Source organism: Orbilia oligospora (assembly GCF_000225545.1).
Source record: "Orbilia oligospora ATCC 24927 unplaced genomic scaffold scaffold00210, whole genome shotgun sequence".
Classification (NCBI taxonomy): Eukaryota; Fungi; Ascomycota; class Orbiliomycetes; order Orbiliales; family Orbiliaceae; genus Orbilia; species Orbilia oligospora.
In genome coordinates this window covers 366,672-384,529 of record NW_011645767.1, presented here as the reverse complement: position 1 = coordinate 384,529, position 17,858 = coordinate 366,672, and the positions used below count along the sequence as shown (strand labels likewise).

At 46.7% G+C, this 17,858-nt stretch overlaps 6 protein-coding genes across 6 annotated transcripts; 3 read left to right on the top strand and 3 right to left on the bottom strand.

The window, feature by feature from the left end:
* Positions 1-1,781: 1,781 nt before the first annotated feature.
* Positions 1,782-3,182, bottom strand: AOL_s00210g102 (uncharacterized protein; the record flags this gene model as incomplete). The annotated part of the gene is made up of 1 exon (XM_011128904.1): positions 1,782-3,182. One exon carries the CDS (start codon positions 3,180-3,182, stop codon positions 1,782-1,784), a length of 1,401 nt encoding a protein of 466 aa, XP_011127206.1.
* A 587-nt stretch (positions 3,183-3,769) lies between these two features.
* AOL_s00210g101 (uncharacterized protein) lies at positions 3,770-5,743 on the top strand (the record flags this gene model as incomplete). Its single annotated transcript, XM_011128903.1, has 1 exon — positions 3,770-5,743. One exon carries the CDS (start codon positions 3,770-3,772, stop codon positions 5,741-5,743), a length of 1,974 nt encoding a protein of 657 aa, XP_011127205.1.
* A 199-nt stretch (positions 5,744-5,942) lies between these two features.
* AOL_s00210g100 (uncharacterized protein) lies at positions 5,943-8,622 on the bottom strand (the record flags this gene model as incomplete). Its single annotated transcript, XM_011128902.1, has 3 exons — positions 5,943-6,667; positions 6,733-7,059; positions 7,173-8,622. The coding sequence occupies 3 exons, from the start codon at positions 8,620-8,622 to the stop codon at positions 5,943-5,945; spliced, it is 2,502 nt and encodes an 833-aa protein (XP_011127204.1).
* A 979-nt stretch (positions 8,623-9,601) lies between these two features.
* Positions 9,602-11,733, top strand: AOL_s00210g99 (uncharacterized protein; the record flags this gene model as incomplete). The annotated part of the gene is made up of 5 exons (XM_011128901.1): positions 9,602-9,788; positions 9,862-10,061; positions 10,125-10,227; positions 10,290-11,319; positions 11,394-11,733. The coding sequence occupies 5 exons, from the start codon at positions 9,602-9,604 to the stop codon at positions 11,731-11,733; spliced, it is 1,860 nt and encodes a 619-aa protein (XP_011127203.1).
* Positions 11,734-12,493: 760 nt separating this feature from the next.
* On the bottom strand, positions 12,494-14,891 carry AOL_s00210g98 (uncharacterized protein; the record flags this gene model as incomplete). Its single annotated transcript, XM_011128900.1, has 3 exons — positions 12,494-12,811; positions 12,854-14,414; positions 14,533-14,891. 3 exons carry the CDS (start codon positions 14,889-14,891, stop codon positions 12,494-12,496), a joined length of 2,238 nt encoding a protein of 745 aa, XP_011127202.1.
* Positions 14,892-15,358: 467 nt separating this feature from the next.
* Positions 15,359-17,594, top strand: AOL_s00210g97 (uncharacterized protein; the record flags this gene model as incomplete). The annotated part of the gene is made up of 3 exons (XM_011128899.1): positions 15,359-15,443; positions 15,539-16,590; positions 16,656-17,594. The coding sequence occupies 3 exons, from the start codon at positions 15,359-15,361 to the stop codon at positions 17,592-17,594; spliced, it is 2,076 nt and encodes a 691-aa protein (XP_011127201.1).
* Between the last annotated feature and the right edge of the window lie 264 nt (positions 17,595-17,858).

The window sequence follows — 17,858 nt, the reverse complement described above, 5'->3', positions numbered from 1 at the left end:
AACAATTAACAGTAACGTAAAGAATTGAAAATTTTCGAAAGAGAAGGCAGTGGGCCCAGACCATTTACCACGTCAACCCTGCAAGTGACTTCCTGCGAGGAAAATCTGAAGTCCACAAGATGGAAACAAAATCCATGTTGGAACGGCAGAGATCTCAGGGCGAGTGGGTCCTTCTTTGATCAACTGGGGCTGTGAGGCACAGGATGGAAGCTTGGCTATTTGTTCGGATCGTGATTGGGGGCCGCAAAAAAATCGTGCTAAATGTGACGACGGACGCACCGCATATGCTATTGATAGCGGTAAGTCTCATCCGAAAAAGACGGTTCTGATGTCAAGAAGGCAACTGCACCGATCACCTCTCGTCGGTTTGTCTTCTACAGGCGGCCTGCAGGTCTGCTGTCCAGCTTCCAAAACTCTAGGATTCGGCATCGACGTCACGGCTACATGACCAGCTGGGGAGGCCGACAACGGCCGTGGAACCGGAGGAATTGCAAGCATGTTGAACCGAGTACCACCCAAAACACTCCACAAAAGGACAACTTTCTCCCTTCTTTTTTTGTTTTGAGAAAAAAAACTCCAAGGCTTTCACGTCAGTTGATGTTCGAGAAGTTAACAGAGCTTCCTAAGAACTCTCTCGAGCTCAAGCGCTCCTGCCAATTTGACGCTCGTTTGAAGAAATTTTCGAGGCCGTTACCACTCTACCACCGAGACTTGTCGTAGGCTATTTTCAGCAAGCGAGAACGGCAAATACGGCAGCCATCGAATGCTTGTGTGCTTTTGCCTCTCTTTTGCCCATGTGATAGTGAAATGGACATTACGAAATAAAAACGCACCAACACAAAAATGCCATCTTCGACTAGACCCTTGGCTTGCAGCTTGTGGGCCGCTCGATGGATCACAAGATGCTAGATGACGGTTTAGCTGCTCGACATTGACTAGTATCTATCGTCACGCAGGTCGGCGATATCCATACTATAGACCTAATTTGTCAAAAATGTCCATCAAAGGTCAATGTGCAATTCTGTGCAGCATGCTAGCAATTAATTAGGTATTCGGTCCCTCGTCTTGGCTTTGGATTTATCATATGAACTCGAAAAGGCTCGAAGCCGTGCGGCTGATGTTTATAATTTGACGGCTTAAAAAAGGGAATTAGCCGGATCAAAGGATTTCTTTGTTAGCTTAGCTTCTTCGATTTAGCTGATCGACTGTCGCAAATTGAGTATTATATTATCATACTAGCCCTGAAAGTCTCAATTGTTCAAACGTACTAACTATCGGAGTGTTTTAGATGGTGGCGTTATATAGCAGCGCTTAACCTAGAGTTTAGTTTACCACCATTATTCCTTCTTCGATTGCTCAGCTTAGGAGTAAGCTACGTCAGCCCTACGAGGCACTCGTCAGTCCTGCCGAACAAATGGACTGCTGAGTTTGATCGTACGATTGAGACGTCGTTATAAAGGCCTAGCTAATATAATATAGTTGGTAGAGTGTGGGCTGTGTTCAGCCCTAGTCGCAATCGCGGGCACGATCGATTTTAGCTGATTTCTCACAGCTTGCGTATGCACCACAGTCCAATGGTGGGCAGAATGTTGTCTCGGCATAGAATTATTACAAATTAATCAAGATATTCCTTTCTAGGTGGATAATCCGGTATCAAAGCTTTTGTATTAATATTCTCTCTAAGGCTGCAGGCTGAATAGGAAAAGACTACGGATACGGTAGGCGAACTAATATCAATTAACTAATCAAAGGTGACATATACGTATGCGCTCGCTGAATAACTACTGCGGCTTGCTTCCAAGGGCGGCGTTCTTTCCAACTTTCTTCTTTTGTTTCCAGAGATCATACTGCTCCTGTCGCTGCTGCTTCTGCTTTTCGAAGATCGGTTTGAACATCGGAAGGATCGCCTCCGGGATGGGATACCCCCAAGTCATATATACGCCTCCTGTCCACTCTGGATACTGCCGCAAAGTACTTACATCCACTTCAAAGTTCGGATCTTTCGGGAGCGCCCAAAGAGGATCGATGCTCACTACCGATTTCCTCGCCAAAATATTTGCCTTAAGTGCAATATCCGCTAACATATCCATCATCAAGGCGAGTACGCTATGATAGACCGTAGTAACGAGGATTCCATAAGATACGAATATATTAGTGGGCGTGTTTACTCCCTCTTTATGACCCTGGAGTAACCCAAATACCCAGTAGCTTTGAGCCCATTTACTAGGATCTTCTTCTTGATCGTACGCATCAAATTCCTCCGAAAACTTTTCGTAATACGATTTGTATCCCTCCTCTTTGCGATTGTATTCGCGGGTTTGACGTGGTCTCATGTCTAGCTTTTTAGTAGGGGCGCCTGGGTCACCCACTTTCCATTCCTGCGCGTTGATAACTGCGGCGAGTTTCACTGTGAATAGGGCTAGACGGTCGTAAACTTGCTTTACCGTCGTCCAAAGCAAATCAAAGCGGCTATCGTTGATGGAGACTACCTGCTGTCCATCGTAGTCATCGGGCTTTGGTTGGAACAATTTTGAAACCGCAACTTTTAGGGCAAAGGCATCGGGAGTATATGGATTAGGCGTCCCATTAGACAAGGTTGAACTCCATGGATCAGGTGGGAACGAAGAATCAAAGATCCCAGCCCTATCCATCAACCCAGAAGGTGCTCTGGGTGTTCGATGTTTTGCTTGATAGAAATGCCCTGGCTTATTCGAATCCGGTTTTTCCCATGTAAACTCCGTCATTAACGGTGAAATAATATCAAAGTATTCATCTCGAAAGTCTAACCAAGTTTCATTCTTCGTGTTTTGGTAAATCCCAGCAGCCATTGCTTCCACATCCCTTGAGAAATATCGAAGTAGCTGCGACGTTCGTAAGAGATACCACATGGGGTTTTCAGGCATGTCGGTAGTAAGGTCGGTTACGAAGTTATCCCATGCGGGTTTTCGGACGATAATATCGTCGCTCGGGGCCGCCCATTCGTTTTCTTCGGGGACTTCCAGAGTGCTAGCCTTGTCTCTGTAGCGTTCTTTGAATGCTTGAATGCCATTTCGAGCTCGTTCATCGAAGCTTAGCTTGTCTTCTGAAGAATTCGATGTGTCTCCAAGTCCTTGGGCGTATGTACCAGTTAGGCATGTGAGCCCGACGAAGACTGCTGTGGGGTTTCTAATCGATAACTTCATCTTTAGGCCGTCTGCCTACCTCTAACTGATTAGTCTGGACAGAATAAATGGGGTGTGACTTGAGTTTAACAGTCACGCTAGCAGACTTATTATGGAGGGGCCATGTGGGCTACATCGTGAACATGAACAAAACGTGGCTCTATACCCGTTGTATGAGGCATTATGAGAGAGTGACCTTACTGGAAGCGTTTTGTCCTATCGACAACGCACAGTAATGTTGCATTTTTCAACCACCATGTTTAGAACATGCCGACCAGGCTGAGATAGACCTCAATACTTCTCCTCGAGGAGTATTGAGATACTTTATGTTATAGAAACAAGGGCAAAAATCAAGGAGAAAAAAGATTATAGGTGCTGGAGTGGGACACGTGGGATAGTGCTATTTCCACATGAGAGTTGGATGTTCCTCAACACTACTTTCTACTATAGTAATTTTACTAGACGCGATGTATGGTTGCGAGACTGGCAATGTTGATATTGTCTGGCTCCGTAACTAGATTACAGTATTGTCCCGGATCTTGCTCGCCATATTACTATTGCTAAAGCTTTCGCAAATCTAAAGCCATAGCGGTTAAATCCATAACAAAATGTTTATAAAATGCCTACTACCTTCATCGCTCCTCTACGCCCTCCTCAGCATAATCCTCCTCAACCTCGTCGCCGCTCAAATGATCACAGACCAAGAAACAAATCCGAACCCGAATACCCCAGTAGTGCCAGTAAATAATGCAAACACCGGTATAGTGGGTGACGACTTCAACAGCCTCCCTAGCGACCCAACAGACCCAACAGACCTCCCAGACGTCGAACCTGTCCCGCAAATCTCAAACCAGCAAGTCGATACAGACCAACAAGCCGCGATCAGCTTTGTAGCAGGAACATCTGGTGGTGTCCCAACTACGCAAGAAATTGCAGCCGAAGCAGTTCTGCAAAATCAAGATCTGGGGGTAGGAAACGAGCCAGTTAACAATGCAGCTGTGAATATCAATACCCAACAACAGGCGCCAGTTACAGAGCTAGTCCAACCTCTATCGCCCTTGAGCCCCAACGATGATAGGAATTTACCAAATATACGTCTGTCTAATGCGCCAACTACTGGCGCATACCCCACTGGGAACGCCCTGGTTCAGAGAATAATACCACCGATGCAGATAGTCGAAGAAATATACAGAACCTATGCACCAAAGCTTGAAGAAGCGAGGGCTAGAAGGTTTCCGGGAGGATATCCTGGTTTGGATGTAGTCCCTGAAGAACCGCCACAAGATATATGGGATCAAAGTGCTTACACTAGTATCATCATAAGACCAGAAACGTGGCAGATATTCTTTAATCAAACTACACAATTTGGATACGGAGGAACCGATCTGGTCGAATATGTCTGGTGGGCATGCAGTAATATCCAAAACTATAGGATATCATTGGAACGCTTAATAGTACCTTTGGGCAGCTATCTCAGAAGAAAGAATCCTGCGCTTAAAGACCGACTAGACGATAGCTGGAGGAAATTGGGTAGAATGATGAGATATGTCAGTAATAGAGACTCTGACCCCGGTGTTAAAGCGACGAATCCGGAGTGGGATCGTCTAGGACTTTGCGACTCTCGTGGAGGTTATTTGGGCGCGCCGACACCTCAGCAATGGAAGACTAGCAAGAAAGGGCGCGACGAGCTCAAAAACGCATTACTGAAGAAGCTCTTAGAGTATCAAGAATTGGCACCTCGCGAGATACTTCTAACGGACAGCCTATTCGTCGACGCTTTCTCCATGATAGTCGCCTCGCAAAGGGGTATGGTCACCTGGCTTACCGACGACTTTACCCCATTAATCCGAGAGATTAATGACTTTTGCTGCAAAAACCGCGATTTACTCGCTAACTCTAACATGCGACCAGCCGGTATCTGGGACCGTAAAACAATGGGCTACAAATCTTACTGGCATGAGAAGTATGGTAAAATATATCATTACGTCCCTCAGAATTTCCCATATTGGCCTGCATGGGATAGGGCCAAAATTGAGAAAAACCCTGAAATGCTAGAAACATTGATTTATGCTACGCATGCTACAGCTGCGGGTCTCACTCGTGGCGCCCTTTCATTCCTAACAGAACTTTTTGTTGACTTTTCTGCTAAAGTATGGAATTTGGGCCAATACGCGGGGCTCCCGGACCCTGATTTTGGCTATGCCAGCGCTAGCGGGTATAAAGGTAGCAATAAACTTGTTACCTTTACCCTTTCTCCGAAGTTTATGTTGGGTGCTGCGGAGAGAGGGAATTCGCATTTCTTGTATGGTCCGGTGTATCCATCCGAGTCTCCGGTTGGACTAGAAAATTGGGACGACGCAGCAGAAATTGAGAAAAATAGCTGGAGAGATAAAGAGTTGGCAAAGTTGAAGGAAGATAGGGATTTATTTGATAAAGAAAAGGCAGCAGAACCGGATACGGTGCCTTTGTCGGGGCTGTCGACTGGAGCTAGTACGCCACCTCAAAAGCCTGGGAATGCCCCTGGACAGAAATTAGGAAACAAGGGAACAAAATATAGAGCGGTTAAGAAGCCTTATAGATAGTTGGCAGAAGGCTTGTAGCATATCTAATTATTAAGTGTTCCTACTAACCTCCAAGGACCTCGTTGGTGTTTTATTTTGGAAGATAGCTGTTAGCATCATCTGTCTATAGGTCTATTCCAATAACCAACTATGATACAAAATATTTGAAACCCTCAAATAACTCTCGCTCGTGGACTTTGCAATTGCCTTCCTATATACATCACGACATATGCTCAGCCCCAGCAGTCCATTTCTCCCTTTCCGACCTCTCCCTTTCCATTCTCAACCTCTTCTTCCTCTCATAAACCGCTTTGATAACACTCTTCATCCTCTCCGCTCCTTCCTCAAAGTTTGCTCGAGCTAATCCAACAGTTTTATCAACTTCTTCCTCCGTATATTCAAAATTCCATGTGCTCATCCATGGACTAGTCTCCGGATCAACACCGGGGACCTTCTCATTAGGAATCAATGGAAAATATGCAATCGTAATTCCGGCTTCAGGTTTCGTGAGCTCCCAATCCTCTTCAACAGCTTTGCTCGATGGTGGTTCTTTATCCGTCTCTCTTTCCTCTTTAGTTCCCACCCAGACCGTAAGATATCCTAATCCCTTATGTTCCTTGCGCCTCTGTCGTTCTTCGGCATCGGTAGCTGGTGCTGGATCTTGTTCTTGCGCTTCCTTGAGTTTCTTTTCAGAATCTTCATGGGACTGGCTCTCCATCGCCTTCGATAGTTCAGCCTCAGCGTTTTCACCCCCCTCTCGCGGCCAACCGATACCAACTGGCCATCCGCGGATCCCACGTTGCTTAGCATAACCTTCTGTTAGAGAGATCCAATTTGAAATCTTGATATCGGCCGAGGAGTCAAAGGCGATGACGATATCCACATCTCGCCCTGGTCGGAGAAGTGGGTAAGTAGCCAGGTTATTAGACATTCCGGCATCCATTACTTGTCAACGCATGCACTCGTTAGTTTTAGAAGTATATATAACATTAATGCAATTTATTACTCACGTTGAATTTCTTCCGTCTTGTGGATACTCTCTGCTACGGAGTTTGGCAATCGATCCCTCATTCCAAGGACATAGTTTGGCACAGCAGCAGGTTCGATGGGATGGACCTTAACTAAATCATCGTTCCTATCCCGAACTAGTTTATCTAGCTCTTTAAACAGGATAAAACTAGCAAACATAGGACGGACTTCAGCGTAATAATGTGACAAAGTAGCGCAAAACGCTGAGCCCCACATTCCCAGAAGTGTTGGGATCTTCATCTCGGGATTTCGGGTGAGGTTGTATCCATTATGAAACTTGCGGCCTAGGGCGTAGGTTGGAATTCCGGCTGTAGAAGCGGAATGAGTTTTTGTCAGTCTCGTAACCAAGTTCTCATAACAAATTGAATTTAATTTGTGGAGGGATAGGGTATCTAGCTTCAAGACTAGGGTATAGGCTTACCGCCTAGTTCCTCCATGAAAAATTCGTAACACGTCATCTCGGCCCATTCAAACCAAGCCTCATCCTTTGCCTTCTGTTTCGCTTCCTCGGCTGATATACTCTTATCCGACGGTAATTCTGTAGGTTTCTCTCCATCACCCCCAAGACCTGGAATCTCATGACGGACAGCAGTGTATATAGATAGCGGCTGTTCGCCGTTATCTACATATCTACGTTGAGACGAGAGCTTCATATCTTCATCATGGACCATCACTTCATTCTTAGGGACCAAGAGCCGAGCTGCAAGTAGCAATCCGTAGACATCCACCAACCCGAATGAGGCGTAGCCAAAGCCTTTTTTCTCGATCAAACCGCGGAGTAAATATTTGTTCGTCGGCGCCGAAGAAATCAAATCCATGACTGCCGGAGGGTATGCGATATGGGTGTCAATACGGTGTTTTAGGTGTTCCACCACATTTCTGAAAGATCGATGTCCGATACTGTAGTATAGTGTTAGTAGCCAGCAGGAGCCGGATACACCAACCAGGTAGGTCGTACAGTCGAAGAGACCGGCGTCTTTGCAAGCACCCAAAGAACCTGCTCCGGCGACCATGGCTCTTAGGCCACCGCCTGAACCAGTAATGGCAATAGTCGGAATATCGTCTTCATGAATAGTCCATTCTGGTATTTCTAGATATTTTGCCAGAGCCTTTTTGACATGTTTCTTGCGATTCTGGCGATACGCAAGTTCTTCATCGCAGAGCTGATCGGAAACCCGAACACGGGCGTCCCAGAGTACTTCAGGATTTACCTCTGGATTACTAGCCTCTTCCCAAACTTCAGCAGCAAGGGTTCCTGGTTCCATATTTATCTCTCGTTGGATTTTATTCCACCAAGCGGGGATGTCAGACGCCCAATCGGGAAGCCAGTTTAAAGAAGCGGTGAAATCGACTGAAATATTACCAGATGATATCGGTATGTACTCAGCCAATTGGCCCCAAAGCGTCTTCCGCTCAGACTTTATCTGTTCTTGTCTCTGCTTTTCTTCAGCGTCGAGCGAACGCTGGAAGGTTCTTGCATGTCGGGCGAGTTCCTCTTCGCGTTGTTTTATGCGGTCTTCTAGAGCATGGGTTTCCTCAGCGGTCTTTGGTTGAAGTCTTTTGGCACCTGCAGCGAACCTATCGCGTAGGGGGACACGTCCATGTTCAGACTGAGACTCAGACCCCCCGTTATCAAGACGGAGAGTGCAGGTGTTGGTGTTGGAAAGTAGATATGTTGCGCCACCGAGTGTGGCGGAAAAGGAGGCTAGTGCTGGGAAGAGCCATTTCTTACCATTGGATGATGACGTTGTTAGTCGTGAAGTTGTGAATGAGAAAGTTCGGTGGGCAGATATGCGACATGATTTGTAGACCGGTGGAACCCTCAGATGCACCACCGGTATGGGCAGTCGCCTGCAGCATGTGGAGAGCATTGCAATTGCTGTTTTTCTTTAACTGCACGCGGGAAGGATTTGACAGTTATAATATGTCATAAGATCGGAGCCATTGGTTGTCTATATATGTATGTTGGATATGAATCGATATTAGCGTCGTCGCCGAATGATAGATCTCCCCAACGTGTATCGGAATGGTATGCATACCTCATTGTTCGTCCGACTCCTCGGGATATAAAAGTAAATACTAAATAAAGCTTTTCAGCTTGGAAAGAACGAAAAGAAATGGCAGTGGCGTCACTGTCGGAACCACGATCGATCCTGCGCCGAAACCGTGGTGGGTTTGCTCTCGATACCGCTGCCTTGGCCAGGCCCTTGCTCCTGCAGGCTTCCCTATCACGGCTAGACTGTCCCACCACCCAGTCCGGTCGACACCAAGGCACAGGAAAGTAAGGTCTGATAAGGTTGAAGAGAGAAGGCCAGCTATTGCTTCTTTCCCCGGAGCCGCTTGCCAAACCGTTGAAGCTTTGCCTTCAATTTGTCTCTGATCCGCTCGAAGTCCCACAATTGGTAGCGAGCCCTGGACTTAGCGCGGTGCGATTGAAACTGTAATTCGCCTGTGATATCTGCAGACTTTCTTCTCAATCCGTTGAATAAGCTGTGAATCCCCATCCTTGAATTGTTCAATTGTCCGTGAGGCTTGTCGGGGTCGCGAATGGGCCGCGACTGGTTGATTGTTGGTGGAGCTGGTCTAGAATCAAACGGAAGGGGGTTGGAGTTACCCGAACAAGAACATTACCTTCACTTCACCCCAGCTTATCCTTCTGCTTTACAACTCCATCAACTACAAACCACATTCTCTAACTACCGCCTACTAAGCTAACCATTCAACTTCCCATACCACCGAATCGTTTTACCATTTATCCGACCGAAGATACCTATATAGCTCCCTCAGTGGCGGCGAAGGAGGAAAAGAAAGAGAAGGAAGAGGAGGAGGGACCATAGAACAGTACCGACCATGGCGGTCCTCCCCGAGGAAGAGGCCGCGGAGGTCGAGGTCCTTAACGAGCGCCTCAAGAAGATGACTGGAATTACCGACAAGATCTCCCGAAGTTTGACGAAACTATCCGGCAGTGCTCAGCAGGTCGAGATGTCCGTTCAACCAATTCTGAAGCAGACGGGTTCGCTGACAGCGTTGGCCGGGAGTACGTTCTTAACTCTTCCATATACTGCTAATCGGAAAAGATGCATACTAAAACGTCTATATGACTTTCATAGATATAAACTCTGGCATTCGGGAAATCGATAAGACTATGAAACTGCTGGACCTGGTTAAGCGGGAGGAGAATACGATCAGAAAGGGACCACAGGTGGTTGGGCTGCCCGACTACTTGGACTCCGTCAAATGTCTCAGCGAAGGTCTCGCCGCTCTTCAATCTACGGGCCTCAAATCAGCTGAAAAAGCTGTGAAGGAGATGGTAAAGCCATGCTACATATTCACAAGAAGCTAGGGGTACAAATCGACTAACGGTGGTGAATAGACCCTCCTTTTGAAGACCGGCTCCGTCCAGCTCGAAGATCAATTCAAAAAGACACTTGCCCAAGACTCTACACCCTGCGAACCCCTCCACTTCATCACCAAAAGTAATACCCCTCCCCCGTTTTGCACTCCCAGAACCCTCTACTAACCAACTTCAACATTCAAGAACTCCCATTCCCAGTCTTCACCCCCGAAAAACTAAAAACGATCGCCGTAATAAACGAATTCCTCTCCTCAACAATCGGCACAACCGCAACCTCCCAATCCCAACAAGCCCAATCTAGCGCCATAAACATCTACGCCGACGTTCGAGGCACCTACATCTCCTCATCCCTCTCCTCTCTCTCCCAAGGTTGCGTAAACACTGCTACTCGTAGGAACACCGCAGTCCCATACGAAAAAGGTGACAACGGTATCTCCCACTACGCACAAGCATTAGAAGGCATCTTCTCAGCAGAATACGATAACATCCAACGTCTTTTCAAATCGAACGTATGGCTAAAAGTCTACACCCAAACGACTCAACAAGCTTTAACTGTGTTTTCGAATACTGTTCGTCAACTTAATAAGCACATCGTAAGCTTTATGATCACAGACTGTTACCTAGCTTTCGACGTTATCGAATGTGTGACTGCAACAGCCACAAGACTCGGTACCAAAACCGGTGAAAAGAATGAATTCGTAGAAGCCTTGAAACCAATCCGACAAACCGCTTCAGCAAGCTTCTATGAAATACTAGAAGATCTGAAAAGGAAAGGAAACTCAATGGCATCGGTTCCATTAGACGCCACAGTCTCGGATTATACACAAGCGAATATGGCCCGTCTCCGCCGTCTAACCGACTACCAAACTGCCGTAGCAGGGCTTCTTATATCCCTTGGTGATAAAAACTGGAATTCACCCTATTCCCCGACATTAGCAGCAAACCAGCAATCATTCGACGTCGGCGCCGATGGTAACGTGCTTTTGGCGAATTATTGCATGGAGTGTATCGACAGAATGCTGGAAATCATAGAAGCGAAAGGGAAAATGTACATCAAGAAACAACAGCAGTGTGCTGTATTCATGGTGAACAATGTTGCCTATGTCGAAACTTCAATAAAAAGAGGTGGGCTGGTAGGAGTCCTGAGTCTAGGAGGCGGTATCGCGAAGGTTGAGAAGTGGAGGAAGAAGGCGGTTGAGGAGTACATGGTTCCGTATGTAAACCCTTTACTTGCCCAAAACCCCCACCTGTGAGGCACAATTACTAATTCAACCTTGAAACAAACAGATGGAAAGAAGCCGCCGGCTACCTACTCGATATGACGTACACTTCCAAAGCTGCGATCACCGTCGCCGCCAGCGGCTCCAAGCCCTCATTAACCTCAAAGGACAAAGAAGCCATCAAAGAAAAATTCAAAAACTTCAATACACTATTCGATACATTAATCTCTCAACATAAGAGTTATGTATTCCCGGATAAAGAAGTAAAAGCCATGTTATTCAAGGAGATAACATTTATAAGCCCCCTTTATGGAAGGTTTTGGGATAAATATCATGAAGTGGTGAAGGATAAACATGTCAAATATGATGTTACGGCCTTGCAGAGTGTTTTGGCTAGTTGTCAGTAGATGAGACGGGGAAAGGTAGGGGGCTATCGCCTTTTTTGTTTTTGGCATGTTACATTCTTTTCTTGATTTCTTTGGTATGGGAGTCCTTTTTTTTTGTTCAAGTCAACGTTGCTTTTGAAGCTCTCTTTTTTGTAGCCTCGAATCTAGGCGCTTTTGAAGCGGATGTATGTGTATTATCTTATTAGCGGAGGGTGTTTATGTATAAAACCCGAAGGGATTGTGGAAAATCGGGCATTGGAGAGGCCCTATAATCAGTTTAACTACCTAAGTACCCAGGCCATTCTCATATAACCTCACGGGACGCATGTAGATGTCTAAAGCTCGAATATGATCACACTGAACAGGAAAGTCATCTCAATCGTCATTATCACCAGCTGGCTAACTAAATTTAAGAACAAAAACTAATATAGACAGGAAAAAGCCATTAAAACGCAATACCAAATGGGTGCAAATTGGGGGGACGAAACCGGAACAATCATCATGAAAGGAATGCTAAGCTAATATCTTACACTGTACAATAAACTCAAGTGAAAAAAAAAAAAAAAAAATGAAAATGAAAAGCATTAGCGTGATGAGCATTGCATGCGTAAAGAAACCAAAGAACCACACATAAGGTGTATAAACCAGAGAATTGCTTCTAAACAGCAAGAGAGGTAGAGTAAAAAATGAAAATCATGAAGAGCTTTTTTGCTTAGAGAAACAAACAAGGAAAAAAAGGAAATGTATCATGCCAAAGAGATGCTCACACTTATGTACTCACTCATTTACCCCTACCGCCTCTTCTCTTCCTTCGACTATCAATATCTTCCCTCGTCCTCCTAGCATCCGTCCTCTTTTTTTCGTAATCTTTCCTCGATCTAGTTCGTTCAGGATCGGGTTTGTTCCTTTCGCTATCTCTTCTCGTCCTCCGATTCCGTTCAATATTGTGTCCCGTGCTCCCTCTTCTGTCACTCTGAGGCATAACCCTGACACTAACGGCAATCTCCGCCGTGTCAAGCACCTTGTACTCCCTCAACAACCCAACCCCCTCAACCAATTCCCCGAACCCATTTTTAACATTCCCATCTTCAAAGCGACTCTACCGCTTTATAGCATGCGTAGCCCTCTGTATCCAGCTAACTCTCGCCTTTCCTTTCCCCTGCGACCCAACTTCGGCAGGGGGCATCCCTCCCGGTCCTACACCCCCTTCGAACTCCGGATGCATCTTTTGTAATTTCCCTCCTTTCCCACTATTGCTCCTCGGGTGTGGATGAGGTTCCCTTTCCCATTCCTCGTCATCATAGTATTCATGACCACCTGGGCCCGCCAACGTCGCCGCTCCGGCGTTTTCTCCTGCTGCCGCCGCCGACGCCCCCTGATGAGAAGAAGAAGTGTTATTAATAGGCACAGAGGTAGTAGTAACATGTCTCTCCGCCTCTCCTAGGTCAAAGTGTACCGTACTCTGCTGCGGCATAGCCCCCGCCACCTCCTGAGGGATATTAACCGGAGGAACTGGTTTCTCGGTTTGGTATCTATCAAACACGTCTCTTTTCTTCCTATCGAGATCTTCCATTTGTCGCTTGTAATTCGCCGTTAATAACTCTTGCTGTTTTTCGAGTTCTCGAAGTCTTTCTTTGACTTCGAACATTCTTTGGCGTTCGCGTTGGAAGTAGGAAACTGCGTCGGCTATTGTTTTGTCTTGCAGATCGAATTGGTTGCGGACGTAGTCATCGAAGTTGCCGGATGATGATGATCCTGGTGGAAGGCCGGATGAGGACGTTGGCATCGTGGGGTCTGTATTTTGGGCGGTAATGGTGTGGGATGATCCCGCGGGGTCTAAATCTGTGGAGAAGCCTGCTGGTAGTGTACCATTATTGTTATTCGGGGCCGTCGATTGGTTTTGGTTTTGGGAGGAGGAAGAGGGTTCTATACGGCGAGAAGTATTTGAGGCGTACGCATTTGTTGATGATGAAGTATTATTATTAGGGTTCGGGGCAGACGATGTTCGTAAACCGGCTGTTTGGGATTGTAGGCGCTCGACTTGTTTATCGTATTGGTTTTGGTATTTCGAGGAGTTAGACGTTGGCGCGCCGTTATAGGACGATGTTCTATCCGGGAGGTGTGTCGTTTGAGCGATAGCAGAAGCACCGGGAACAGCAGCGATTGGCTCGTACGAAGTTTGTTTTGTGGGACTTTGGCTGCCACGGGGACGAAGTGGTGCAGGTGCTACGAACGATTGTTGGGATTGACCCATGACCGAAGCCTTGTTGACCAGGTTCTCCCAGATGTGGGCTGATTGCGGGGAGTCCTTTGTCGGATAAGAATTTCCAGAGATTAAAGTGCGTTGCCAACCGTCTAGGCGCTTTTGAAGTGAAGAGGAGATTTCCGGCCATCTCGATAATTCTACTGAGACGGATTCAGCCGAACGGGCGATGATGTCGCATCCAGCGAGTTCAGATGCAGAACGGTCGGTAGGGCCTAAAAGGATGAGGTTTATGAATTCACGAATGATCCAGGCGGATGTTTGGGAGAGAACGGTGCGGACGTCGGAGTAACGGTCTGAAACACGGTCTTCGTCGAAGTAGCGACCCGAGATAGCGAAGTGTAGGGGGTACCAGAGGGCCTTGACGTCTTCCGGGGAGAAGACAAGGGAGCGTGAGAGTTCACTGGTGTCTAATCGAGGGCGTTCGGAGCGGTTACCTCTGTATGTATAATATTATTAGCTCCCTGTATCATATAATATTATATTATACTTGGTTATAGTTATAGTATAGGCAGCGTAGGTATAATAATGCTATTGCTAAAGGGAGCAAAACATACCTAGCTTGAGCAGCTTTATCCTTATACCCTCTCCCTAGCTCCGTCCTCTCAATGATGACATTGGCAAACTCGCGATGCGACTCGGCGAGTAGCGCTGTCAATTGTCTGATGCAGTCTCTAGCATAACTGCGAGCGGCGGCAGCAGCAGCCTCGGGAGGACCGGAACCAGTATGAGGAGTCGAGTATTTTAAAATTTCGGAAAGAAGGTCATCATCGAAAGAACGGACCCTGGTGAAGAGATAAGCCAATTCCCAGCGAAGGTAGAGTTTCCATTCGTCTGCATTTGTGGCGCGACTTGCGATTTGAAGTTCCTCGATGGGGGCTTCGACGGCAAAGTTGCCGGTAGTTAGTTGAAACATCCTTTTTTGTCAATGCCAATCAGATGTCAGATCCGATAAATAGATAGATAGTATGTAAGGGATAGGAATGGAAAGAGGAATGGAAGAGGGAAAGAGAGAGAGATGATCAAGAGAGGGAGAAGGGGAAGAGAAGAGGGGAGGTTGATGGATTGATTGATTAATTGATGGAGGTTGTCCCAGCCAGCGCATTTAACAGGCAAATGCAGATGCATCTGCAAGCAGAGCTGTCGCTTCGTTGTCGCAAAAGCCTGGTGGTTGGTACTTCCTCAGTTGCTAGCGGCTTTCTAATTGCCAGGCCGTGTTTCAGCCACACAATCTTAGTCAGCAGCCACAGCGGTCCAATCAGGCCACTAGCCACATTTAGAGAAAGTGGCTGGTGTCAAACTCTTCCCGTTCAACCTAGGTAACTTCAACAAAACTTCAACTTCAAACTAAACGACGGACAGGACATGCGATAACTAACGACGATGCTGCGACCCGCCGTCAACGCTGTGCAGGTCGACTGTCAGTCTCTGCTGGCAACGGCTAGAGCTGTTTCCAGGAGAAGGACAGGTAAATCCCATCACCAATTGCCCTTTGCATATACCCCTCCATCTCTATCTCTATCTCCATCCGATACTAACTGATTGACCGGATATAAAATACAGTGCACACGGCCCGCCAGCTACAACAGAACCAGAGCAACTGGGCCCCTCCTGCCTCAAATCGCCGTCCTCCAAACAACAACTATAATAACAACAACGTCGATAGCAACAACAGTAACAGCCGTAATAGTAATGCCAACCTCTCCGACCTCTCCGAATCCCTCGCTTTCCTGACCTCCAACCGTCCACCCCCCGGAAACCGCTATCAATCCCGTCGTAATGGCAATAACTATAACAACAACAATGGTGGCAACAGGAATATAAACCCTTACAATAGAAACCGGCGGTCCGACCCACTCGAAACCAGCGACAACCAATCATTCATTCGCTATCGACCTTTTGACGGCTCTTCTTCTCGACCCCCTCGAAATCAATACGTTCCGGGTCCTGAAGATGACCATGGAGATGCAGTCAATGGAAATGTCCCCCTGACGACCCCCACAAACCCAGCCTACGCAAAAATGCTACGGAAACTCCTAGACTTGACGAACAACTCTACTCCTCGAGAGGTCTTTACTCATGCCAAGCTCATGGCTTCGAAGGGATATGCTCCTACGTTGGAAACATACAGCTGCCTAATCCAAGCATGCGCTCATCCAAACGTTGGCTGTTCTATGCAAGAGACTGCGTTATCCCTTTTCGAGGAACTGAAGGAAGAAGGCTATACACCCAATAGTACAATCTACCACAGCCTCCTCAAGATATTCGCCTCTTCGCCGGATTATATCTCCATGGAAAGGGTTTTGAAGGAGATGACGGGTACATACGGGATATTACCTGACGTGGAAGGACAACAGCATATCCTAAGACATTATTTGACAACGGGACAGTTGGAACGTGCGATGGAAATGTTTTATGAAAGGAGAGCTACTGGCGAGAAGGTTCATTATAACACTTATATGGAGATCATAAAGGCCCTGGGGAGAGTAAATGAAGTTGAGGAGGCTATGAGGGTCATGATCGAGTTTCAGAAAGAGTGGGGGTCCATTGCTGGCTCGGGCATTCAGCCGATTGCTTGGTATGAACTGCTTAATATTGCAGCTTCTAACTATCACGTATGTTCTTCCCTTTCGTATGTCCATTCTTTCTGATATCAAGCGTACTAATGGTGGATAAAAAGATCGATGGAGTATCCTACATCTGGAAGAAAGTCGTCCAATCCCCTCCTCCAGGCTCTCGTGCAACTCTGAACCCCGACGACGGTCTCTGCCTAAAAGTCCTAAACACTGCCGCCCGTCACGGGAACCCAGATCTAGCACTCGAGGTTTTCCGCATCCTTACTCTTCGAAACGTGCCATTCCAAGAACACCATTATGCAGCCCTGAGCGCCGCATACGCCCGCTCCGGACAATTAATTCCAGCATTCAGAGCTCTAACATTGATGAGAAACCAAGGAATAGCACATACTGCTACCACCGCGAACGCTATCATCGAGGCCTTGACAAGTTCTGGAAAGATTGAAAATGTGGATTCCGCATACGCTACTTTGAAGGACTTTGTTGCGTCCAGCAACGACAAAGAAGTCGTCGAAGTGGCAGGTTTCAATGCTGTTTTGGCAGCCTGCGTGAAACTCAAGGATTTGGAAAGAGCATTGGGTGTCTACGCCGAATGTGCGGCTCTGAGCGTCGCTCCAAATACTGAGACGTTTAATATATTGTTCAAGGGATGCTTGGAATGTGCCACTCCATCCGAAACTCCTGACGCTACTCCTACGGCGCCGAATAAGGAGCTTGCAATGTTCTTGGCAAATGAAATGAAGGAGATGGGATTACAACCGGACTTTGTGACATATGAGGAGTTGTTGAGGGTTAGTCTTTACCAAGAAGAAGATTATGAAGATGCCTTTGTGTATTTGGAGGAAATGAAGGAAGTTATCCCTGGCGGGAAGGTTAGGCCGATGGTGTATAGCTGGATTGCACAGAGGTTAGAGGAGAAGGGAGATGAGAGGTTGGGGATGGTGGTAGAGGAGATGAAGGGTTTGGGATATGAAGAGGAGGCCAAAGTTTGGGAAGAGGCAGTGGCGAGAGTGGCGCCGCCGCAGTTGGTATATAAAGACTAGATCGAACAGATATTTAAATCATCTAGGTATCTAGTCTTGAAAGGAAGATTTGTATATATGTAATTTTGTGCATTATCATCATTGAGTACCCTAGTATATAGGAATTTATCTTACTAGAGAAAGAGTTTAAAATGGACGACGCTCTTCTAGTTTCTACCGCGGACTTCAGTCCATTCAATTAAGTTCATAGTCCCTTAATCTGCTGTTATGAGGATCCGAACTGCATGGTGTCGCTATGGAAGAGCACGCGCCTCACATAAGCTC